The sequence below is a fragment of the Seriola aureovittata genome, chromosome 16 (genome assembly GCF_021018895.1).
Source record: "Seriola aureovittata isolate HTS-2021-v1 ecotype China chromosome 16, ASM2101889v1, whole genome shotgun sequence".
Classification (NCBI taxonomy): Eukaryota; Metazoa; Chordata; class Actinopteri; order Carangiformes; family Carangidae; genus Seriola; species Seriola aureovittata.
In genome coordinates, this window is record NC_079379.1 from 22,663,260 (window position 1) to 22,689,275 (window position 26,016).

At 47.0% G+C, this 26,016-nt stretch overlaps 2 protein-coding genes across 2 annotated transcripts in view; one reads left to right on the forward strand and one right to left on the reverse strand.

Moving 5' to 3' along the window:
* Positions 1 to 1,928, forward strand: LOC130184007 (secreted protein C-like). The gene is made up of 4 exons (XM_056399754.1): positions 1 to 264; positions 363 to 421; positions 510 to 1,795; positions 1,867 to 1,928. The coding sequence occupies exons 1-4, from the start codon at positions 143 to 145 to the stop codon at positions 1,882 to 1,884; spliced, it is 1,485 nt and encodes a 494-aa protein (XP_056255729.1). The 5' UTR covers positions 1 to 142; the 3' UTR covers positions 1,885 to 1,928.
* A 7,727-nt stretch (positions 1,929 to 9,655) lies between these two features.
* Positions 9,656 to 26,016, reverse strand: part of arid1ab (AT rich interactive domain 1Ab (SWI-like)) — a 55,036-nt gene continuing 38,675 nt past the window's right edge. Inside the window, exons 5-20 of the mRNA XM_056398789.1 lie at positions 22,519 to 22,759; positions 21,121 to 21,210; positions 20,591 to 20,761; positions 19,857 to 20,157; positions 19,129 to 19,274; positions 18,902 to 18,999; positions 18,585 to 18,794; positions 18,260 to 18,464; positions 15,937 to 16,069; positions 15,286 to 15,461; positions 15,061 to 15,190; positions 14,841 to 14,960; positions 14,601 to 14,697; positions 13,591 to 14,410; positions 13,315 to 13,445; positions 9,656 to 13,220 (exon numbers count right to left, since the gene is read on the reverse strand). Coding sequence (XP_056254764.1) covers positions 11,298 to 13,220; positions 13,315 to 13,445; positions 13,591 to 14,410; positions 14,601 to 14,697; positions 14,841 to 14,960; positions 15,061 to 15,190; positions 15,286 to 15,461; positions 15,937 to 16,069; positions 18,260 to 18,464; positions 18,585 to 18,794; positions 18,902 to 18,999; positions 19,129 to 19,274; positions 19,857 to 20,157; positions 20,591 to 20,761; positions 21,121 to 21,210; positions 22,519 to 22,759 — 4,992 coding nt within the window. The 3' untranslated portion in view covers positions 9,656 to 11,297. The remainder of the gene's footprint in view (positions 13,221 to 13,314; positions 13,446 to 13,590; positions 14,411 to 14,600; positions 14,698 to 14,840; positions 14,961 to 15,060; positions 15,191 to 15,285; positions 15,462 to 15,936; positions 16,070 to 18,259; positions 18,465 to 18,584; positions 18,795 to 18,901; positions 19,000 to 19,128; positions 19,275 to 19,856; positions 20,158 to 20,590; positions 20,762 to 21,120; positions 21,211 to 22,518; positions 22,760 to 26,016) is intronic.

The following is a 26,016-nucleotide window of genomic DNA, read 5'->3' on the forward strand; positions in this document are numbered from 1 at the left end:
TTTTCTGTGACAATATAAGTTGTTTTGAAGATGTCAATTTTTTTTTTTTTTTTACCATGTGCCATGTTATCTAATAAACATATTAACGACGGCCTGCAGACAATCAGTTCATTAAGCAGTGATTGGATGCAGGCTGCAATAAATGCTGCCTCTCATGCTGCACACACATGCAGAGCAAGTAGCTTCAGGGCAGGTGGGCTACCGTTGCTTTGACCAAGCTGTGTGTGTGTTTCAAACAGAAATGGCTTGTGGAGTTCATCTGGGGTAAGACTTTTTCTTTTTTTTTAACAGCTATTTTAAGTGTTTGTAATGTTGCTGTTGACCCAATTTCTTCTGACCTTGATGTTGTTTTTTCTGTGCAGGATCTTGCTGATTTGTTTAGTTCAAGCAGAGCATGTACGCTGTTTATGGGCCACACAAGGTGAGCAGAAACACCAGTGCGTCACCATCATTTAACTCTGATTTTTTTATTAGTTTGTGGATCTAAACTTGCTGTTTTCTCTTTGCAGCTCAAAGCTCCAAGAGACAAAATGGCGACGCATATGTTGGCTTCCTGCAACAGGACAGCGGCCTGCGAAGGCTCGGTGGCAGCTATCCCCAGGATCAATTCAGACAAGACTCCATTTCTCCAGCCCGCAGCAGCTTCAATTCAAAGACCTCAGCTAGCGGCGGTTACAATAACCAGAGACTCTCCAGTGGTGGCTACGCACAAACTGTCTCGCAGCCAGCGCAGGGCGGCCACGCTTCAGTCAGGCTGGTGCAGAGCAGCTCGGCCTCAAGACCAAACTGGAGAACGACAAACACGAAAGAGGTGAATGCTCCGAAACACTCATTTGGCCTCTCTACTGCTATTGCTAGTGGAACCTCTGTGAGTAAGTACAATGAGAACCAGAATGGTGGTGCGAGAGCTTGGAAAGCTCAGCAGGGTACGCAACGTACTAGCCAGTATCTTCCCGGCAGTTCTGTATCTGGTCAGAGTCCTTCTAGGGAGAGAGGCTACGACTCGTCGTCCTCCCACCAGTCTGCAGCACAGACACCTCGAAGTGCTGCTGCCAAAACACCAGCCCGCTATGGACAGGGAGGCTTCTCTTCATCTTCCAGCCTGTTCAGTGCAGGTGTTCCTCCTCCTCTGCTGCAGTACTCTGAGAGGATGCAAACATCAGCCACTGGCCCTGCCAGAAGAGTGTCCTCACAGCGTCGCTCTAAGGCGTCAAAACCCTCCAGTTTCTCCTCCACTCAGAATGCGAGAGCTAGCTATAACCCCAGTCAGGCTGAAGCTGGAAACCCGTACCAGAGCAAGCTGTTTCCTGCTGCTGGAGGAAGTGCCCAAGGAAGCTACAACCCCACTTCAAACCGTGTGAGTTATACCCAGTCTCTTCCAGCGGCCTACAAACAAAACGCTCCTGTGGGCTTTGCACCGCGGAGTGTCAAAGCGCCCGCAAGCCAGAGGTTGAACTACAAACCCAGCTACACCTCCACCGAACAGTCTCCCAGCAGAAACCTGGCCGCCTCTGGGAGCAGCAGAGCGGGAACCTCCCCTCAGCTCTTCGCCCCGACCAGAACCCACGACATCCCTCATCGCTACGGCGGGTTCGCCATCCGACGTCTGAAGGATCCTGTTGACGAGAAGGAAGCTGGTGTCCAGAGGCCACAGCCTTACAAGCCACAGGCTGCACCTTACAAGCCACAGGCTGCGCCTTACAAGCCACAGGCTGTGCCTTACAAGCCACAGGCTCCAAGTGTTCACCAGGCGAGCAAATGGAAGAGGATCCGGCCGGGTCAGGGACACAACCAGGTGAGTATCTGACTATTTCTCTATCCTACATGATTTGAAGTCTAGTTTCTAACCATTTCTTCTTCTTATAGGTGCAGGAGGATCAGTAACTACTTACTGTATTTGTATTTTCAAATAAAGTTATTAATTTAAATCTTGGCTTCTGTCTTGACTTCACATATCCCAGTTATGTGGTGCTGGGATGTAACAGGCCAAAGCTTGAATGTAGCATTGGTGCCACCTAGTGTGTAAAAGGTTTAATGGTTGCTCTGAACCTGCACATTGCTTTGCAAGCCTCCTGCAAATATGAAGGTCTGAACAATGTTTGCATATCTACCTGGAACCAAATGGTCATTTGTCAAGTTTTGCTAAAGTTACAAAAGTGCAGACACTTGCTTTGCTAAATGTGACTTACACTAAATGCTGCAGTTGTATCATTTCCCAGTGTTTAACTGGGGGAAGGTTAAAATGCCACTTTACAATACTGATGCTTTGGGCCAAATGTGGTTTAAAATCATGGCTGTTACTACCTAATGTAGCATCCTGACTGTAGCCTGGCAAACGCCCTTTAATGTCTCCAAGAACTGCATCAAGCTAAAACGACTCCAGAGCTCTGGCATTTAAAACACTTTTTGGGGGGAAAAACAGCCTGACAAATGATGCAATGCTCAGTTTAAATGACTGCTTCCAAGTGGCTGGATAAATTACTTAATGTCTGTCCAAACACTTAGTTTAAAAGGTTTTAAACCAAGTGTTTGGACAGACATCGTGGTATGAGCTGTAGTTCTGAGATCAATCTTAAATCCCTGACTCTGTGCTGGTCTGTTTAAGATTTATTGTATCTGATAATCCAGATAACTTGGGTCCCTGGTGACATTGTCCTCAAAGAACATCAGCCCTTACGAACAGACACCTGCAGTTTATTCAAGTCGCTTCATGTTCACTGACTGGGTAAAAGATCTTCATAATTTATGTAATTAAAGACAGTTTTAATGTTGCACAACTTCATGTAATTTGATTTACAGTTAAAATATTTCCTTGGCTGTCTCTGCTCTGATATTAAAAACATGTTTTATATAGTGATCAAACCCTGTGCATACTGCAGGAACGTCGGTCTTCTCTCTCTCTCTCTGGTGGACCAGCACACCACTCTTCTAGTTACCATGTGTCACCACAGGGAGGCGCTGCAGGGAGGGGTCTTGGTGTGCACTGGCAGGAAGTGAGTCAAAGTGATAAACTTCACAGGAGACTTGTCTTAATATTTCTAAACCTTTCTTGGGGGGGAAAGAGATTAAATAACACCAAATCACTAATGATGCAACATGCAGGATTGTTTTGATATTGATTTACATAAAGTTTTCACCTCAGGAGAAAATGGGTCAGAGAAACATGTATCACATGCAAGTCTTGTACTTACCTTTTTTCCATGTCATGTGAATGGCGAGAGCTCAGGTGTTGGAGCAGGTTCATTTCAGGGTCGTTTCTTTTTTCCCCGGCTCCTATCAGCGTGACACATGGTGGTGCCAGCTGAGGTTTGTTTTTTTTTTTTGTTTGTTTTTTTTGGTTTTTTTTTAAGTAAAGCACCTGAAAGGAGAAGCAGCAGTACAGGTGTGATGAAGCTTCCTTCAAAGCAGACCTGGGGGGGAACGTCCCGTCTGTCTCCTGTATTTATGATCATATTGTCAGAGCTGAGGTGGAGAGATGATTCATCTCGCAGTGAACAGGACACAACACAGTTTCATCTTTAGCTGCCACTTCAGAATGAACCTCACCTCTTGTTTGTTTTTAACCTTTCCACATTATGTAAAATAATTTTAATTAATTCAATTTTTATGTTTTTCATTGCGTTAAAACTGTCAGAAACGTAGAAGATGTTATTTTGTGCAGACACTGCAGACAGCTGAGTTCTGACATTTAAGAACATTTAAAAATGAATCTGTTGCCTGTTATTCATTGACATATTAATTTATATATTTTACTTGTCTGATTACTTCACTTTGTCAGTTATTGGCCTCCGTATGAAGAAGTTCTGTCGAGTTCATTTAGACTACATTAGTGTCCTAGGGTTCAGAGGACGTGGGTATTTATAGTCAAGACAGTTCCAATAAAAGATACAATCAAGATGCCTTATGGGAAATGTAGGAGCTACAGTTCTTGAAGCTTGAGCTATAAGGAAATCTGCTGTGATTATGATCATCCCGTCTGTTTTATTGAGCAAAAAGAAAACTGATGTACCACTGCTCATTTTCATAATCAATATACGTTCATGTTTATAAAAACATGATATGACAGTATAATGTTTGTCCTTGGGATGTGAACATTATCCAAGGTGAACAAGTGAAAGCAAAACAAAATAAAGTAATAAAAAAATTAATTAGTACACAAATAATTCAATATTTATATTAAGTGAAAAGGTAGTCCAGGAGTAGTAATTTTCTACCTTGATCTTCCCTCTTAGATTTCATTTCTTAAACCTCTCGTTTCCCTGTCCCCTCCTCTCACTCATTTACTCCTCAAATTGAAAGAAACAGTGTGTAAAAAGGATAAAGAAAGGATAAAGCAGTATGGCTAATGAATGAAAGAAAACTACACTGAATGGTTTCAAATGAGCGACTTCCTCCACTGAACATATCTAAGACCCATAGTCAGTTAATTGGCTGTACTTTGCTGTTCTGACCACATGAGGGCGCCACACCTTCAGGTTAGGAAGGAGCCCACTGAAATATAAGATGAACCACATGTACTGGCTGCAAAGTAAAGAAGCAACATAACCCGTTGGGTTTGATTAAGTTAAATTTATTAGATGGTAAGGAGGGTAAGAAAGGTAAACAAAGTGGGAATAACTATAACAAGGGAAAAGGGCAAAGGGATGCTTCTTAAATCAAAAAGGAACTAGGACAGAAAGGACTCAAACTTTTTAAATTTTTGTTTTGTTTATTTATTAGTTTTATATATATATAGTGATTATTTTATTTTATTTGTTTATATTATTTGAAATTATTTCACTTTTAAAGTTGTTTATATTTCAGATTGTACAATTTAAAAACCCAAGACAGCATGGCTTGTTGCCTCAGGGAAATACACTAAACTTTTATTACATCATTGTTGACTTGTTGCTATTTTCTGTGACACTATAAGTTATTTTGTAGATGTTGTTAATTTTTTTTTTTTTTACCATGTGCCATGTTTTCTAATAAACATATTAACGACGGCGTGCACCGATTCACTCAGCTAGTGCGAGCACTTGTGGCGGAGGGATACAGTACTTCAGTGGTTGAAAAAAATGTAGTGCCAAAGGAAAGTGCTGTTTTCACGGGAAGATTAACCGCTGAAAATATTCTACATGAAGCAACATTTAAATAGATATTGGATTGTTTCTGTGGGCGTTTTTTAAAAGTTTCTAAAAGTTTCCTAACTTTCCTAACTGGGGCCGCGCTCATCGTAATCTACTGCAGGTAATGCACCGAATACTTTGCATAGCAGAAATAGCTGACGGTGGTTGAGTTCAAAGCTATAGGTGGTGACATCTGCGGAGTTATTCTCAGAGGTGTTGTAGCTTCTCAAGAAACAATGAAACTGGTATTAAGCGTCTCTTGACATTGACAGTACACCAGCAGAGGCCCCCAGAGCGTTATACTGTACCATATGGATCCCTGTGATAAACAATAGCTGTCTGGCATTGTAATTAATGACTGATTTAGTCATCACATTATGTGAATGGAGGCATATTAACGCTAACAGTAATCCTGAGGTAGTCGTGGGGGATTGTCCACAGCATTATCAGGGAAATGCAGCTGCTCCTGTGTGGAAATCAAATGGACCTTTACGCTTTGTTTACAGATGCAGTTTGGCAAATGAACAGATAGGAGTCATGTGGGACATTTCACAGGTGACTTCCGGGACAAAAACAGTTCTGTTTCCGATCTTCCAAGCTTTTCTTCAGGCAGGTCTCTGATGCGTCTTCTCAGTTGTTGGGAACCTCTGCTTCCTTTAATGTCCACCCCGTAGGAAAGGTTTAATTTCCCTAACTCTTTCTTTGATACCCAGAGCTGAGATGCGTCCGTGGCCGCGGTGTGATCTCCCTCCGAGCAGTCGATGAAAAAACGTTGTTTTGGTTTTTTTTCTGAGATATTTCCTCCGAGATTTCTGGCGGAGTAGCAGCGGTGACCCTCTTCCTGCATTCATAGCTGTGTTCAGCACTTTCTCGAGGGTCATCAACGTCGACGGAGGGAAACTCATCTGAAGCGCGCCCGAGGACATCCTGCTCTTGGCAGCTCACAAAATAAAGAAAGCTCATCTTCGGGTCAGTGTGCTCTGCCCCAGAAAGAAATTTCCTCCAGAACAGCTGGGGAACGCTTGATTGGCAAGTAGCATCTTTCAAATCCTTTCAGCCAGTTTCCACGAAGCAGCACAGAAATCTTACCCGAGAAAAGACACTTATTCAGAGGGTACGGAAGCTACTGTAGACCACTCTGACTACAACTGCACCTGCTACCTTTTACTGCACAGGTGACAGGAAGTAGATGATTTGCTTTCAATGATTTGTTCATGATCTCAGGCACAGAAAATACTTCTATCAGTTCAAGATAGGCGCAGAGCTTTGAGGGAACTCATTGACATACATACGTGCTTGCTACATGACTTGATCTCGCAGGGTCTTCACACCAAATCGTGAGGTTTATCCGTTGATTCTCGCTGATTATTTCCGTTCATAATGAACCTCAGAGACTGAACCATCAAATCCAGGGACATCAGACGTTTGACGAAGGCGTGACCCGTTCGTAGACCGCGAAGGCCGAACCGAACCAACCGAGCCGGCCTATGGAGGATTTTCCCTTTGTGTCACCAGCTGTTTCTGCCCTTACTGTGGCATTGCAAAGCACGGCCCCTGTTGCCTAGCAACCTTGACAACACATACATTTTTTTTAGGTTGCGCCATGACAGATCCAGCCTTCGTCGCCCAGGTAAAGAAAAGGCCGCATTCGAAGGAAGCTTTTTGAAATGGTGCGGACGAGTGATGCAATCGGTCTTCAGATGCAGCCTCCAAAGGATGGAGCCCCTGAATTTTTCCTGCAAAGTGATTGGTTAGCGGAGGGATACAACTTCTGTAGTACACCGGATACAAACAGTACAAATACATGGTAACACCTGCAGGATAAGAGCTATCAAAGAAACTAGATAAAACACAAAGAGAGGCTGCTTATTACTGATATTGTTTGCACATACAAATATTTAGAAACAAGTTTCTGCTGTTAAAGGTCACGGTGCTGTTGACTTATTAGACTACATTAAAAGGTGAAACTGGGAACCTATGTGGGAAATTGTGCTTATCTCGCCAGTCAGCTTATGTATAACCAACAATATAGTGTCGCACTGGATACACAAGTTCAACACCGCTGTATCTGACTGTGTGAAGCAATATATTTTAGGCAGCAGATAACAGAGGCTAGAGATGGCGGCCAAAAAAATATTGTTAAAGTTTCTTTTATCCCTGATGCGACGAAAGCTTACCTAATGTGTAACTATTACAACACTGGTCTTCCTCTTTTTCTTTTGCATTTTCATCTAATAGCATCTGCTGCTACTGAACACAGGACAGGAGGGGAGAGGTGCGAGGAACTTTGTTAAACTCTGTGTTCCTGCCATGTTGTTACTCAGCTAGCAGCTAACAAGGGCCAAGAAACGTATGTAAAATAAAGCCGACAGGTCGATGTTTAACAAGCTGGAAGTGGAGTCGGAACAGGCCCAGGTCTATGGACGGCAGCCATCTCGCCTGCTCTGCCTGCTCCAGCAGTGTCGTCTTGCTGCTCAGGCTCCAGGTGCTGATGGGAACAGATGTGTTTTCTGAGGCCAAGAAAAGGAGCCGTTTAACAATGTACTACATGGATAAAGACGTTTTTTGTCGATACAAGAAGGAAGTTTAAAAGGAAGAAAGGAAATCTCGTCTGTTCCGTTGGTTAATATTTTCTTAAAATTCAGACTCTTTCTCAAAATATTTCCTTTTCCTCAATGGCCCTGAGATAATAACAAAATGTGTTAAAGGAAGTTTCTCTTCGTTATCTTGACTCCGGTTTTTCATCATAGTATTTTCTTTCTCTCTATGTGATTTTTTTTTTTTTCTATGTGATTTTGCTTATTTTGCAAACAGAAACACAGTTTTATTATTTGTTTCATGTTCTCAAAAAAAAAAACAAACAGGATTTTGTCTCTAACAACGCATCAAATCAGCAAATAACATTCAGCTACTTCACTCATTAAATTATTCACTGCTGAGCTGTGCTGTAATCATTCTCTCCAGATTCATTTTTGACACATTGCATTAGGGTAGTGCAGTGTGAATGAGTAACTGCTTCCTCTGTAATGGCCTGTATCACTGTGCCATTACCTACAAATGACCTCTAGAGGGCGCAACGGCACAGACAGTGAAAACACCTCTATGACCTACTGCCAAAGGGGAACTCATAACTGGACTGACAAATGCGAACTTAGCCGAGTTAAAAGCTAGTGTTTGGTACATTATAATAAGACACAGTCTCCTGGTTCTATAAGTTGTGTTGAATTCAGAGTTTTAAAACTTAAAATTAAGCCGTTCTCTGAAGTTTTGGACCTAAACTTCCTGCTAAAAAACCTCCAAAACTCAACCTTTTAAAATTAATTCAAATTAAAAATCTTGCTTTCACTCCATCATCTCTTCACTACTTTCCCCTCTTTCTCCTGTTTGTGTTTGCATTTAAAAATTGCCCTCCATATCAAATGTTTGATTTTCTCCTAAAGGAGCATCTCACCAATCTCTCACATGAAGTTTAACTCACCGTGAGAAGCGCCGCTTGTCCCGTGGAAACAGTCGTGTGATGATTTTAGAGGAAGCTTTCGAGCATTTAAAAAAATAAAAATAATAACCCTGATGATGTCATCACAGTTTATCCTGCAGTATAAATTAAAGGTGCAAGGTTTTAAAGAAATGAGACGTGGGAGATGTAGGATCCAGTGTTTTTGAAGCTTGACTGGCACTAGAAACTAAAGATATCTCGAGTCATTTAAAAAATAAAATAAAATAGAAAATAAAAAGAGGTGTCTCTTGTGACTCCCCTAACTTTATTGAGTTGCCCTTTAAAGCACTCACCCGTGTAAAAAGTGCAGTGTAAATGTCTATCGCCAACTTAAATATTATGTGCATCTCTGCAAGTGAAAACCTCCTAAAGTCAACGTCTTTACTTTGTTGTTGTGTCTCTCAAACAACAGATCTTGATCTCAGCGAGACGTCCTGATTAAACAAAGCTTAACGAAGTAAAGACACATCAAGAGGTGGCAGGAGTCTTTGAAAATGTAGCTGGAGCCACATTTAGCTCATGCTGTTTTTTTTAGTTTGTTGTGGATGCTATTTTGTCTCTCCATTGATGACGACAAAGGGAAATAAATATTTCAATTAAACACGGCTTTCTATGAGCAGGTTTTTGATTTAATCCATTTCATAAAAATAAATAAAATTCAGAGACAAAAAGAGAAGATGTAAATCGGATCTCCTACATCTTATCTGTAGGCATCAAACAGACCTGGCCTCTGCACACCCCCCCCCCCCACTAATGTAAATATTAATGTAAATATCAGCACGTGCGATTCCCGGGACGAGGTGTCAGTCAGCGCAGGGACGGGGGAAACATGGCTGTGCATTCGATAAGCAGCACACTCCGCAGAAGCTGCGCTGCGAGTTGTGTCTCTGCATCCATGTGTAAATATCAAAATCGTCAGCAAAATCGACTCCGCTTTGTTCGTATCAAATTGTCTCTGTGCGAGTGCAAGTGCGAGCCAAATGAAAAATTCAGGACCTTATTTACCGCTGCCGCCACCGTGTATGAGGGGAATAATAAATAAATCCACAGCAAACGTCTTACGAAGATTTAATGTACATTTATTCTTAACACGTGGAACATATAGTATAAAGATTTCATACTGAATAAATGATATTCATTAAGCCAAAAAAAGGAAAAAAGAGGAATTTACATCAAGTTTTTAGCTACATCATCTGAAATACAAATATGCAGAATCCGCATCACTGGAAAAAAAAAAAAAAAAAAACAAAATAAACAAAATTAAAATGGTTTCTTCATCAAGGTCTAGTTTGTCATTTATGAAGGAGCTCAAATGGAACCGCAGACATGATTTTTGTTATATTCTCTACACCCAGACTGGAGACAAACTGAAACTTGAAAGTTGTGTTTGTTGGGGGGGAGGGAGGGGAGGGGAGGGGAGGGGGGGGTGTGTGGTGGCGTTGGACAGCAGCTAAACACCCGCCCCCCCACCCCTCCCTCCCGCCGGAGCGCGATACGAGCAGGGTGAGGCGCCGAAGTAACGGAGAGGATGGGGCGTCAAGTATTCACATGGCATACTTGATGCAAAGAAGGGGGGGGTGGGGGGGGTGGGAGAGAGGGGGGTGGGGGGGGGTAGGTGGGGACTTGTAATTGTCAAAGATTAAAAATGGTGAAGAGCAACAGAAGTTGAGAAAGAGAGAGAGAGAGAAGTGTAATGTACAACATCATATATACACTGCAGCTTGGACTGCATCTAGAGTTGAGGACCAGTCCTAAAGAGGTGACTTTTTAATATAAGGGTCAAGTCATACAATCAAGGGACAAAGAGAAGAGGTCGGGGTGTTGTAGGTTCACCATACTTTGGGGGGAAAGCCGTTTTCTCTCTCGACATTAACTAAAACTGTTTTTAAAAACTACAGTTTGCTGCCAAGCCAGCGTATCTCAGTGTGAAACAGTATTATTACAGTATGTTTACAGTTTTTAAGGTGTACAGTACAGAAAAAAGTCCTACAATCTACTGCACAGGCCTCCCATGACAGATGTCTGTTCACAGCCAATAATGTGGTTCCTGTGGGGCTGAGTATATAGCATCCAAAGTTACAGCAATTATACCACACCACAGTCCGTGCGCGCGTCTATGTAGCCTCCGAACATGAACCATAATATTGTTTAGTCCGTGCCCTCTCCCCTCCCTGCCGACCCCCAGAGGGAGGAAGCGAGCACACGTATCCCCCAAAACTCACTGTAAACGAGACAGCAACTTTGGTTACAGTTTTTTCTTTTTTCTGGAGATTTTTCTTTTCATTAAAAAACAAGTCCTTTTTTTTTTTTTTTTTTTTCCCCCGCAGGGCAGCGCACTCTGTCCTATGCCTGGGTCCCAAATCTGCTCTTCGTTGCCAGTAATCTTTCCATTTCAGACGCCTTTTTATTTTTTAAAATCCACAGCTACTTCATGATATTCCTTCCTTTTAGTGAGAAGCAGGGGTAGAAAGACAGTGGAATCCGAGGTGATTTTGCATAAATTAAAAAAAAAAAAAAAAAAAAAAAAAGGACAGTCAGTTTTGCTCTTTTCACTCACACGCAACAGACATACACTCACACACACACACACACACACACTCACACACACACACAAAAAAAAAGAAAAAAAAAAAAAGGGAGGGGAGGGGGTGAGGGGAACGGAAAGAGGCAGAGCTGAAACCTCCCCACGGCTGTCATGACTGGCCAATCAGAAATAGTACGTCACAGATCACTTGGGACACCAGAGAGTTCATAAGTGGGGACACTGAGACGTCCAGTAGCCGCGACTCGTACAAAGTGAACTCTGAGTGGTTTTCCTCTACTTTAGCCAGGGCGTGCAGGGCCCGGGCCGCCCGCCGCATCATGTCCACGCTGGTGGGCTCAAACTGGGGCGCGCCCTGCATTTGTAGCAGGGAGCTCTGGCTCTGCTGGTACTGCGTGGCGGCTAGGCTGTCCTCCAGGAAGCCAAGCAGGTTACCCACGCTGCCTTTCTGCACAGCAATAGCTCGCGCCGCCAAGCTGTCGCCCTGGGCCAGGTTGGCCAACAGGACGACCGCCATTTCCCGGCAGACGGCCACCTTACGTTCGCCGACCAGACGCACCAGCGAGCCGTAGAGCTTCTCCAAGCGGCTGAAGGGCGGCGTTGCCAGAATGAGGTCGACGTTGTTGTCCTGGATGCTGAGCTTGCTGAGGGTCTCGAGAACCAGTCTCTGGGGGGAAAGTGAGCCGTGGGGCCCCAGCGTTGGGAAGGGGTCCAGGGCCTCCGCCGAGGGGCAGACCGCCCAGTGGAGCAGGCCATCCAGCAGCGGCAGGCATATACTCTCCGGGTAGATAGAAAGGTCCAGCTGGCCTGAGATGTTCGCCAGAGTGACCAAGCAGTTCTCCCTTAACACCTCAAGACAGTCCCACCACCACTCGTCTCTCTCGCAGCTGACGCCTTCGTCTTCCTCCTCCTCCTTCTCGTAGGTGACCGGCGCCTGTTTGCGCTCGGGGTGCCTGTGGTGGAGCAGCACCAGGCGGCCCAGCAGCAGCAGGAGGCCTGGGTGTTTAGACATCTCCTGGTCGTTACCCGGGACGAAGGAGAGGCTGCGCACGATGTTGGAGATGCAGATGCAGCGCCGAGCTAGCGAGTCCTGCCAGTCGGACGCGGTGCTGAGCGGCGTCTCGTCCTTGCTGTGAGGCTCGTCTTCCAGGATTTTGATGTTGCGGCGGCTCTGGAGCTCAGGGTTGATGCTGAACAGGTATTTGCCGTTTTCCTTCTGCTCCTCCGCGCCTCCACGAACTACTTCCTCTGTGACTGACCCCGGGCGGGCAGATAGTACGTCATCGATGGTGGCAGTGACTGGTGCGCCGATGGGAAGAGGAGGAGAGGTCTTCTCCGCCGGAGACTTCTGAGGTTCGGAGGACTGGGGTGGCTGCTGCCGAGGTTTATCTTCCCCATTGGACTTGGATTTCTCAGGGTTTTCCGTTGCCATCTCGAGCACCTGGACCTTTTTGCGGCTCTCGGTGGCTGTCGGCGTGCGTTTCCGCTGCTTGAGGAGGTCCATCCGACTCTCGAAGTGGGTCTGGATGTGTTCGGTAGTGTCGCCCCCGCCGATGCTCCAGTGTATCAAGCCGCTGTCAAAGCTCTGCCGCTGCCCAAGCTTGGACGAGTGGTTGACCAGGAAGGGATTCTTCTTCCGCACCACCTTGATGGGGAGTTTATCGAACTTGCTCGCCTGCTTGGGCTTTTCCGAGTGGAGGTTGGGGTCCGGGAAGGACCCTGAGGTAGAGGTATTGGGTTCCTTGACAGAAGACTCCCTTTCCTTCTCCTCTTCCTCATCCTCTGAAGACTTGTCCTTCTGGGAGCCCTCCTCCTCCTGTTTCACCTGGACCAGTGAAGAGCTGTCGGGATTGGCCTTTGACTCCTCCGCCTCCTCCTCGTCCTCGTCCTCTTCGTCCGTGTCCATCTCCTCGTCGTCTGGCATCGGAATCTCGTCGTCAGAGTCCTCAGCAGCGTTGGGGTCTATGAGGGTGCGCTGGCCGGGGTCCCCTACTTCGTACTCCTTTAGGATGCCAAAGATCTCGATGAGGCAGCGTCTGAAGTACTCGACCACCAGCTCCAGGAATCCGGGCAGCTGAGAAAAACCAAAAGACGATACCACGTCACCAAAACAGTCGCGTGGGAAAAAAGTTGTGTTAATGCAAACTAAACAGACGTACGAGACTCACCTGGCATAAGTTAAAAGTAGAAATGCTGCTGTCATCGTACAGTAGAATGTTAATGGTGTCCAAGGCCCAGGTGCTTTCAGCTAGTAAGCCCGACTTTAGTGACATCATCACTCTCCAAGCCTCGGGAGTGCCTGAGAAAAGACGAAAACAAGAATCCGTCAGTGACTCAGCCTGTATCTGATCTGTATCTGTACAGCTGTGTCCTCTAGTCCAGCACTCCGTTTATTGTTTAGATCTAGTGAATATGTTGAGAGGTTTGAAGCAAAGGTTCTGTACCGATGTCTTTCATGGTGAGCCGCCTGCGGGGCTTCAGGTGGGGTTGGGAGGCCTCGATCGAGCCCGGAGGGAAGGCCACGTCTCGTCTGATCATGGGTTGCTGCACGGGGGCCTGGCCGATGTGCGAGGCGGGAACTGGAGGTCCGGCTTTCTGCACTTTAATGCCCGGATGCATGTAAGGGGACTTGCTGGGCGACGTCCTGCTCTCCATGGGCCGGGGCATGGGCGCTGGGCTCGACACCTGAGGAATGTGGTTCTGGGAAGTCTGGTAGGTGGATGGCAGGGGTCTGGTCATGGGAGGTCCGGAACCACCGGGGCCAAATGGCGGCTGCCGCTGGTTGACATGGCCAGGCCACTGGCCCTCGTGGTTCATGCGTTGGTCTGACGGCATCATCTCCTCTGAGCGGTTCATGGCGTGGTAGCCGGGGCCCTGGCCTGGTACGGGAGGTCCCTGTCGGTTAGGGTAGTTGGGATATCCCATCTCAGTGCGGCCCTGCCACATTGGGCCTTGGGGGCCATCAGGGCCCGGGGGCATGGGGCTCGCCATCATCTGCGGAGGCATCGGAGACTGGGAGTTTGGGCCTGCAGATGACGGCCCTCGGTCCCGACCAAAAGGGAAGGGGAACTGGTTCTGTGGGCCTGGTGGTCTGCGGTCCCCTCCTGGGTACGCGTTATACTGGTTATACATGTCCTGTTGGGCCTGGGGCCCAGTTGACTGTGGTCCTGGCTGCTGCTGACCACTGTACGGGACATTGTACATTTCTCCCTCATGGCGCTTTGCAGGAGGACCGTACCCGCCATCGACCGGACGCTTGTAGTTCTGTCAACAGACGACATTCAGCGTTATAATCAATAAAACAGAACCTATATACATTAAATTTTAATGTCAGCACAGATAAGAAACTCTGCTATAAGGAGTAAATCTACTCTGCATTCGGGAAATGTAAAAAAATAAAGAGGAAATCAAGTTGAAATAGGAGTTTTGCAAACGCCGAACAAAATGTTCTCACCGGTTGCTGCTGTGGGTACATCCCTGGCTGTTGATTTGGATATGGGCCACCAGGGGGAGCTCCCTGGCCAGGGTACTGATTGGTATAGGACTCATGCCTGAGAACAATAACAAAAAAGTTCACACCATTTTTCTTCCTCTCAGTAAGTGCACTGACAGTTTTAGTATAAAGTTCAAAACGATGAGACTCCATCACTCTCTGCTTAATACAGACCGATCTCGGCGCAGAGTCGTTACTGACCGTTGCTGTGGCGGAGGGCGGCTGGGCGAGTACATCCCTGTATCAGCTCCAGAAGGCATCATGTTGGGCTGGGGAGCTCCCGGTCCCATGCTGCCGTCAGGGCCCATGCCTGGCTCCTGTCTGTAAACCCAACAAACACTCATCAGTTGATTCTGACTTTAAAAAAAAAATAAAAAAGGAGACTGGAACAGATGTTGGGAGAGTAGCGTCGCACGTTTACCTTCGGTCGTAGCCGTACGGGTACTGTTGCCTCTGGCCCAGCTGCATGTTGCCCATGGGGCCTGGTGGGCCTCTGTTGTACTGTTCTCCCATCCCACTGTTGGGGCCTGGCGGCATGAACTGCTCTCCAGCTTTAAAACAAAAACAAACACAGAACATTGTTGGTTTCCGCTCCAACAGAACCTCCTCACATCGTCTGATTCAGCGGGTTGGCGGACGCTCTCACCTTTCCTCATGCCACCGAAGGGGTCCTTGTTGGACTCGTAGGGACCCATCCGACCCATCATCTCTGGGCCACCCATCCCAGGCTGGTAGCCCTGAGAGTTGGGAGTCATGGCGTTCCTTCTTGAAAACGCTGGGTCTCCGCCATCAGCAAAAGGGTCCTGCAGATTCACGCTACTCCTACGGGAGGGAGGAGGGAGGGAGGCTCGTTAGTAACATGTTGATGTTGAACTCTTTGGTTCATATAGATTTTTTAAATTCCGATACGATCACGACTCCTGCACAGTTTGTTCTGAAAGTATTGTCAATTTCTTGTTTTGAACGTTGTGCCTTGGTGCCCAAAAGGATCCAATATTATAAGTTCAAGATATGAGAAATAACAGCGCTCTAAAACTATTGCTAACTAAGAATTACAGCCAATTACATCGTTTCTTTTTCCTTCCATACATTTCAAAACATTCAAAGTTGTAGGGACCATGTGCAGTGATAATATTGAACTTTTATCTTATATAGCTGTCATGGTTTCAGTGTTTTACTACAGTCACTTTCCAAACTTAAAACACATAATCTAAACAGTTTCTATAACACTTATAAACAAGTTGATTGGCTGTTAGCGTCACAGAACAGCAATATTGTGACCTCTAACTCGTCGTACCTGACGCCAGGCATTGGAGGCATTTGTGTGTGCGGGGTGGACGCTGGGGTGGGGGGCTTCAGGTCTCCCCCCTCTGCCATCGAACTACTGGTGGACTGAGGAGTCTGGGGTCCTTGCAGGGATCCAGAACCAGCTGCAAAACAAAGACACACACTGAGTATTTCGGAAACACCGATCGAGTCCTCCGGTTTGTAAAATCCAAAGATTCCTAAGAATTCAAAGAACACCCTCCTCCCTCCCTCCTCGCTCATCCTCATCTCTTCCCCTCCTAAATGCGAGAGTTGATAGTTGATAGTCAGGCGGGATGGCCTTGTGGATGGGCTAAGCGCTGCTGGGGGCTTTCGGAAACACATGCTGCTTTTGGCAATCCTAAATCCCATTAAGAAATTCCTGAGTGCTGCACAGAGGAACACAGTTTGTGTCAAGCTGACTGGCTTTCGAGTGCACAGCCAGCGAAAAATGTTGAATCCTCCAGCTCATCGCAGCATGCCAACCTCTTCACCACCAACACCCCCCCCCCCCCCTTCTTCCCACCACCCTCTCTCTCCCTCTCTCTCTCTCTCTCTCTCAACCACTGCTGGGCTCTCAGAGTCACCAGGAAACAATGATCTAAACCCTGACTCTGACAGATTACTGCCTGGCCTGTAGAGACAGGAGACAGCAAGTTGTGTGCGTGTGTGTGTGTGCAGAGTGAGTGATTGTTTGTTTGTATTGTGCGTGTGTGTGTGTGTGTGTGTGTGTGTGTGTGTGTGTGTGTGAGACAGAGAAAGAGAGAGGGGGAGAGAGAGACATAGTAGCGCTCATCCCTAACTTCAGCTCAGGACTTCTCACTATTAGCACGCCAGTCTGATGACTCACAGGTTCCCATTCATTAAATTGCCACACACACACACACACACACACACACACACACACACACACACACACACACACACACACACACACAACACTGGGGTCACTGGCAGGTCACATTTATTCACATTTTCTCACATCACCCTCTCGCCTCTGTAGCTCTCACACATTAACCGGATCACCCTCCTCTTCCTCCCCCCCTCCTCCCTCCTCCTCCTCCCTCTGGGCAGGGATTTCCCTCTACTAAAGATGAAGGGAGGAAAGGGGAGGAGGAGGGGGCGAGGGGGGGGAGTTCTCGTGAGGATGGAAAAAAAATTGCATGGTAGAAACAGAGAGTGAGTGAGAGAGAGAGAGAGAGAGAGGGAATTGTGTGACTTTTACACACACACACACACACACACACACACACACACACACACACACACACGAGCCTCTTCCCCCCATTCATCATTTCTGGCTCAGTACTAATCTCCAGGGAGTGTTGCCTTGCCTCTGTAGCCCTCGGCCAGGCACCAGGCAGCGAGGACACGACACTGACGGGGCATTTCTATCGCCAAATCACCTCCCGCCCCCCCCCCCCTCCCCTCCCCTCCCTCCCTCCTTCCCTGCCCCCCCCTCTCTTCAGCTCTTCCTTCGTACTAACTAGAGGGCTGATGCCAGCTGACAAGCACCCTGATGTCTCCTGTAACAACACCCCGGCGCTGACTCAGTGCCCCGTGTCTGACAGCCTGGGCCTGGGCCAGACTGAAGCAGCACGTGGTCGATCCTGGTGTGGTTGCTCCTGGCAGCTACAGCGAGAGCAGGAGTCCCCTCCAAAACAAACAGCTTCCAGGCGACAGCGTGGTCCCGAGACCCCCCACCCACCCACCCACTCCCCCCTCCCACTTCCCCCAAAAAACCTCTGGTATGACTGACTGCCAGTTTACACACTGACTTGACTTTTACCCAACATTCAGAGTTCATTGAAAGATTTTGGCATGCCGGCTGCGCCGCTGTTCGCACAAAAAAAAAAAAAAAGTCTGAAAGGACAAATCTTTCGTCATGTTCTGTGCAAATGCCAGGGAGTAATCCCCCCCGCCCCTCCCCAGGAGACTTGATTGTGGAACTGTCCAGAGGACGCAGTGTGCGTCTGTGACTTACAGCCACACTGCCCTCATTTACAACTCCTCCAATATACGCCAAAACAGCAGCGATTTATGGAGGATGGCAGCCCCATACAGGAGATGACAAACGACGGTCTATGATCGGCTGTTAACACTGCAATTAATAGGTTACCATAAAATACACCGGTTTATAGGCAGATGATACGAGGCAAATAGAGCAAGGAGGATGTGATGAACTGCATGGAAACCACGCAGCACCGAGGGGAGAAAGGAAGGAAATGAAATAAGCTTTAATTTCATTTCGATACGAGCGCAATTTATTTTGAAGGATGAAATAAGCTGTTGATGATGATGCTCACGGCGCTCACCTGGGCTGGGAGGCTGGATCTTCGGCTGGTTCTTTTTGGTGTCCGTGTTGAAGAAGTCCGGGGGCGGGTCCTCGCCTCGCTCGATCTTGCACTCGAAGGCGTACAAACACTGGATGTACTGTTTCTTGAGCGAGCTGGCCGCGCTGCTCGACGTGCCTACGTTCAGGTTTGTGGCCAGCTCCCTCCACTTCTTGTTCTTGTTCACCTGGTGGGCGATAAAGAGGAAGGAGGAGGCTTAGAGAAAGCTGCACAGAACAGCCGCGTTAAGAACCACAAAAGCTGCCTGCTCTGATCTGGAGAGTTCGGGGCGGAATCCGCGGCGCACCTGGGTGAGGCCGCCAATCTCCTTGACGGACACGTAGAGTCTGAAGAGATCCAGAGGCTTGCGGCCCACAGCGGGGAGGTTGTTCATGCCCATGGCCTTCTCCTCTGCGAAGGCCAGGTACCGGTCCACCCACATCTTCCTCTCCGGCTCCGGGCCGAGCTCGTACAGACGAGTAATCTTCTCGTTGGTGATAGTGGAAGAGCTCGACTTCTGCAGAACAGATTTAGGAGGGAAATCATGAGATGTGGGGGGGTGGGGGAGAAGAAAAAAAAAAGATCTAATGGAGGGACAAGAATTTAATCGTGTGGACTTTTTACCTTTTTGGATTCCGGCTTGGGAGTCCCTTCCACTTTGTTGTTCATCTTCTGGGCAGGGTTCATCTTGTCCATAGCGAACTCCGAACTGGGAGCCATTCCTGGGTGTTCAGGGGTAATAAAGAGAGGGCATAAAAATAAGAGATTACCAGTCTATAAAACCATTTTATGGACTAAACTTCTCGGCGCTACAACCACCTGCTCACGGCCTCAGCGTAGCTTTTACTCACCGGGCGTGTTGTTGGCCATGTTCGCTCCCATCGGGTACGGCCCCGGCCCTCCCTGGTTTATCATACCGTGCATGCTGTTCATGCCGGGGCCGTACGGAGAGCCTGTTCCCATCATGCCCTGGGACATGTTAGGGTAACCAGGTGGCCTGGAGAAAGAGAACGCTCGTTGAGATACAACTACCTGATAAAGTTGCATCATTATCACAAAGAAGTAAAAGGATTAAAGAGGCCGTCGTTCCTTTTCATGCCTCGCTGTTTGATGCTGTAACAAATCCCTGCTTCTTGTCTTGTGTTCACTGGGTTCAGATTATTCTGTAGGAAACATCAATTTACTTTATATGATTCTAGCACTGGGTGTCTCTCTGTGGGCTGAGCTGGCGTTCTCGCTGGGGAAGGATGTGATTCACTGATCTCAGAGACCATCTCCGGCTCTCTCTCTCATTCTCTCCGTTTTTCTCTCTCTCACAGATAAGTTTGGTCGACTGCCATCTACTCTGCAGCACACACTCAGCCACCAAAAAACACACAAGCACAACGCAGCGGCCTGCACATGGGAAGAACCAATCATTTTTCATGGTCACACGGGCAAAGATGCATCCGCTGCACGCACACGCACAAAAAAAAAACCTCTCCAGGCTCTAGAGTCTTAACACGATGAGTCACACTGACCCTCGACCGTCAAGTGCTCCCTTACGTCTCATTGAGACCGATGCAGCTGTAACACCCACCTGTTGTGTATGGAGTTAGTGGGTCCGTGGTGCATGGTGGGGCCGCCGTCCTTCCTGTTCATGCCTGGAGGGGGACACATCCCGGACGCCACCTGAGGAGGCATGCCGGCCATGTTGGCGGCCATGCCGGGACCGTAGGGCCGAGCGCCCATCTGCGCGGGGCCTATTCTACCGGGCGGCATGTTCCCGTACGGAGCGCCGCTGGCCTGGCCGGGCATGGGGTTCATGGAGCCGCCCATACCGGGACCGCTGGGGTAGTTGGCGTTGGGCATCCCTGTGTAGCCGGGTTGCCGGGGGTAACCTGGAAGAGTCACAAATGGACGGACATTTAGTTCATGGTGCTCTGCTGTGTTTCAGTCTGAAACAGAGAAGTGTGAAACAACTTCTACTCGTTTCTACTCTGACAAGATAAAGAGTTTTTCGGTCGTCCGGCTCTAAATTTACCTCCGCGCTGCCTGTTCTGACAAGCAGCCTGATGAGGCAGGCTTTATCTGGCCCTCACTATGACTCATAGCAGAACTTCTTCAAAGCCCACGGAAACCATCTGAGACTTCAAAGTGAAGTGATATAATTTCATAAATATACGAAGTGAGAGGAAACTTCAAAGCCTCTTTTTTTTCTTTTTTTTTTTTAAATCCAGGCTATCTATGAAACTGTGATGGTCACAGGATGACAACTGTAAACTCATTCATACAATACTGTACTCCCCCCCCCCCCTCCTCTACTATTTCTACCTTGTGGGCCGTACTGGCCCCCCTGAGGCCCGTAGTTTCCCATGGAGTTGTTCTGGGGGTAGGGTCCCATCCCGGCGTGCATCTGGCCTCCCGAAGACTGGCGTGGAGATAAGGCGGAGCCAGGCTGTCCAGGGGACCCGTATGGAGGCATCTGAGGGTTACGCATGTACACTGGAGAGGATTGGGAGAGAATATCTTTAGATGCATTTGTAAAATAAATTTAAAAAAAACCTGCACCTGCTTAAACATAATGTTACATAACACAATATGTCTCTGCGAGAGGAGCCTCGCTCTTTACTTCCTCTCAGACACACAGCGGTACAGCGTCTGTCTGCTCTTACCCTCACTGGACCTGGCGAGCACACTATTCTTATTTAAAGATTTAGCCTGCGGGAGAGTTTACAGGAGGGAGGAGCGCGTACAAATTCAAACAATCACACCTTAAAAAAAAAGCTGCTTGAGGATGTGGCACACATTTCTTTTGCACTACTGAGCAGACGGCGAGGGGTTTCCGTCCCCCCCACACTCACCCCTGTCCTGGCCCATGGCTGACTGGTTCATGGAAGAGTGCATGATGCTGTCCGACTGGACGCTGGGCGGCCGGGGAGGCATCTGATTACCTGCAGGACGACAACAACACAGGGACTCAGGAAGTTGAAAATACTTTGAAGCTCTGAAATCCTGTCCATCACATCACAACACGCCAATCAATACAAAGCAAATTAAATAAAAAAACAACAACACAGCGTCCTGTCAGCTGCCCGTCACCGCGCTCTCCTCTGTGAGCTGTCGGCGGCAGCGTAGCTTGTGTTTCTCTGCCGTCTGGATAGTTTACGAGCGTCATGTTAGGAGAAAACTTAACGTTCCCATCTGGCAAGTCGCTTCATGAATTACAAATATGAGCCACTGTATTTTGTGAGTGAGCCGAAGTTCTGAATTAAAACTCTAAATCTGTCTCCCTGTTTGTGTCCTGGATGTTTCACACAGCATCCAACTCTCTGCATACTGAAGGTGACACTTGTATGAAAAATGGATTTAAATTATTTTGTCCGGTTCGGTATTTTTAGCAGGTATATTTCTTACCTTCTGGCAGGTGAATCTAAATTACTGCCTTCAGTTATTTCAAACTGTATAAGTCTACTTGCTCTTGGTTGTTTGTCCTGTAAATATTTAGTTTTTTGTCCTGTGTCAGTAAGTTTCTGTCCTGTTAGTTCACATTCCCAAATAATGCCATAAAGTTTCATCTTATTACACTGAAAATTTAAAGTTAAACATTTTGTGTTTGCATGAATATAAGAGTGTTGTTCCCTCTAGTAGGCTACACTGCATTTCACACATTTAAAAAAATAATTAAATAAATACATAAGCATAATTTGTGACTGAACATTATATATAAAGGTAGATTTCCATGTCTTTTTGATTATAGATCAGGTCTAGTTTCTATATTAATACTGTGAAAGTATCAAAGCCTCAGTCCACAGAGAAATGCACACAGCCTGTATTCAGAAACTGAGCCTTAAAACCAGCCGTCAGGACTTCCTGTAACTTTGTGATGTCACAACAAAAAAGTCACCAAGCCCCGCCCACCTGGACCCACCATCCAAACCTTTACAGGATTTGGTTTCTCTTAGTATTTTTACCTTATATCTGCTTTATTTTTATTCTATCACCCAGAAAACAGTCAGCCAATCAGAGGAGAGGCTCAGAGCCTCCTCTCTTCTGATTGGCTCACTGACCTGTTGTTACTAGAGCTGCAGAGAGAAGCCTGAGAGAGGAGATGTAAAACTAGGTCAAGATGGTTTTAGGTTCTTAAAACCACAAATATATCTTCTTATGGATCAACTCTTCAAATAAAACACAGGGAAAGTGTAAAATACGGAGCTTTAAATAAAAGACCTCCAACAAAGTGTCTTGACTTCATGCTTTACCTGGCACAGCAGCAGGGGACAGAGGGCCGGTGCGGGAGGGCGTGACGCTGGCGGGGGAACCCACGGGTGATGGCGAGGGTCCGCGTATGCCTGGCAGATGGGGCGAAGTGTGCGGAGAGAAGGGCGACTGGGCGGGGTTGCTCTGCTCGCCCTGACTGCTGGACACCCCCGAAGTGCTGACGCCCGGACTCAGGGCGCCCTCCGTGCCTGTGGGCAGGTCGTCGATGGAGCCCGACAGATCCTGGAACGAGAAGAGAGACATGAGTTAAACTTTTTTTTCCAAGTTTAAGTCTCTTTTTCTTTTTTTAATTTTATTTTATGCACCATTTCAACTGTTTGTGATGCAATTTGACAATTTCATGGGGACAGTTTTATAAGAATCACTGTTTATAAGACATAAAATATCAAACAAATAATCCTCCGCAACCCTTTGGGGGGAAGCTGCAGTTATGATGGAAAGTGGGAAATTAAGTGGAAAAACCCGATATGCGATATCAAAGGCAAATCAGTGTGTGTGTGTGTGTGTGTGTGTGTGTGTGTGTGTGTGAGTGTGTGTGTGTGTGTGTGTGTGTGTGTGTGTGTGTGTGTGTGATCGCGGTGATGTAAATAAAGCCCAGTTTGGCTCAGACTATAAAAATGTAAAAAGCTGGAGAAGACAGTCGCTGCATTTGGAGAAATGTGAATCACATTCAGGCTTTTTTTTTTTTTTCCTGAACACACTTGTAAGAGGAGGGTGAGAGCGTTTTATTTCAGACTCGTATCAAAGTCAAGTGAAGTCAAATCAAGTGGGAGGAAATTCAAATGGTCACCGATGCGTTGCAGCAATCTTTGCCTCCAACGGGGTGTGTCTGTTATTCTCTCGTACATGCCTGCCGCCCCGTTACAGTGCAAAAACACACCCAGATACAATGCCTCCCTTTTTTTAAAAATACTCCACATCACTCCCATAATGCTGATAATGATCCATCTTGGCGAGGAAGACTCTGTTTGTGCGGCTTGCATAGAGAAAGAAGAGTGGGGGGAAAAAAAGAAAAAAAAAAATATTTGAAGCAAGTCATCTTGGGAGGCAGTTGAAATAATTGGTGCTGGGCACAGGCTCCGGTGCCATGTGGTGTTGTTATTGAGCCTCGCTGGCTGTGACACAAAGACAAGCCAGGCAGGCAGGAAAGCAGGAAGGCAGCCGGCGATGATTATGTTTGTGGGAAGGTGAATGTTTACACACTGGCCACTCACGTGGAGCCCATGTGCTCGCTCAGAAATGCAAGCTCATCTGCCAGTCACATCGGAGGAGGGAAAAAAAAAAATGGGAGGAGGAGGAGGAGGAGGAGGAGGAGGAGGGGTGGAAAAAAAAAAAAAAAAAAAGCTCTCATTGGAAGGTGGCCAACTATTCCCATAGAAATCTCACACTCACAGGCTGGCTGCAGCCCCGAAGCCGGCGGTTTTGCACTTGAAACAGCGCCCGTTGCTATTTTTGGGACATGACCTGATGGAGGAACCCCAGAGGGAGTGACAGGAGGAGAACGCTGATTCAGAATACAACCCACCCCCCACCCCCCACCCCCCCAGACACACATACACACACCCCTCAATCCACCCCCATCCTGTTCCCTCTGCCCTCCCTACATCTCTTCCTCTTACGTCGGCGGCTGCAACACACCCGGGCCTTTTCTGACCGACACGGGAGATGTGGCAGCTATAAAAAAAAAAAAAAACCCCGTGCACAAGCCAGCGGGAGGGGCTTCATGTGCGAGTATCACACTCTTAAGCGTTTCATTGGCCGATGCCCAATTAATGCTCGCGAAATGTAAGAACAGGTCAGAACAAGGCGAAGCCACGCTGCGTGAGGACGTGATACGGAGCGGTGAGATCTTAACGCTCCGGAGTGGAGAGCAGAGATCAAACAGCATGACATTCCTTGCTTAAACAACCATGGCGGGATCCTTTTTTTTTTTTTCCTCCAGCAGCCAGCACTGTCAGCTGACCTACACCACCCCCCCATACCCCCCCACCCCCCTGCCTCTCCTCTTCCCAACCGGCACCACCCCCACCCCACCTTCACTCCAAAATCACAAGACCGGTCATCTGACGAGAGGGCCGCCGTGATGACCATCGCGCCAAAGAGCTCAAAGTGCCAGAGCTGTGTCTCGCCAACAAAAAGAACCTCTTACACCCCCCCCCCCCCCCACTCAGACCACAGTGCAAAGAAAGGTCAGGGGTCAGTTCCTGGAGTTAAACCCAGGAGTCACATCTCAGCAGGAGGCCACTGGGGGCGGCTGCACAAGACGTACACACTTCAGTCATGACATGAGCAAGGAAGTTTAAATGAGGCTGATAAAAATAAAAAAAATAAACAACAGCCTTTTAAAAACTGGGGCACTCCAGGGGCGCTCGGGGGCATTTAAGCAGAATGAGTAAAAATCTACAAGAAATTAGCAAAGTTAGATTAGCTCGTACAGACTACACGAGGGCTCGAAGACGCTTTTTATTTTCTTATGCTGAAGTCAACTGCCAAGCGCCACAAACTGGCGTTGAATACTTTATTATTTGATGACATCATTTCTGATCTAAAAATCATACACACTGTCTTGCAGTAGAGGAGGAACCACCTCGCCTGAAACAAACACCCATCACACAAACACACACACAGAGGCAGAGGTGATATTTCACAGATTTCAAGATCTCTGTAACTACGGTTCTATGAATCCTGTCCGACCTCCAGACCACAGTAAATAACCACCGATTATATATTAGTTAAATAGTTATCTGCTATCCGTCATGTTAAAGTAAGAACCTGAGGGTGAATCTGTGACCCGTCAGACCTCCGTGCATCCTGCATGAAGAGAAAATCAATGATTTGTTGATATTCGCTGAATGATAGAAGCAGAATTTATTAGATTATTTCCAACTGTGTTGTTTTTACTTCCAAGAGAGGAGCAAACTCCATTTCCCATGAGGCAAAAGAAAGAAAGAGAAAGAGTCAAGACTGGGTTAATATCACAGAGGACCCTTTCAGCGCAGCAGCATCTGATACCGAGTGACACGAAAACAAAATGTTAACGAAGAGACGTCTTCATCCTCTGACAAACAAACTGCCTACAAAGATTTGAAATGAACTGGATTCAGATTCAATAAAATGATCAAGTTAACAAATTAATAAAGGGTGGGGGGGGCTCAGATCAACAATGACTTCTTAGATTGTCTCTGATGTACAGGACAGACGAGGATCAGCTGCTGGTGTGAACACTATGGACTGGGACCAGAATCAATTGACAGTATGATAAAGAGACTCTGGGTCCTTCAGGGGTTTATTTTCACTATATTTCCATCCATAAATAACACAATGACAGAATGTGCTTCTGTACTAAAACATCTAAAAGCAAAAATCTTATCAGACGGGTCAGTTCAAGGGACCTTGATGTGAAAAAGTTTGAGAAACGAATTAATTCAAAAAAAAAAAAAAAAAAGTGGATTTAGTGTTGAGTTCCTCTTAAAAGTTTC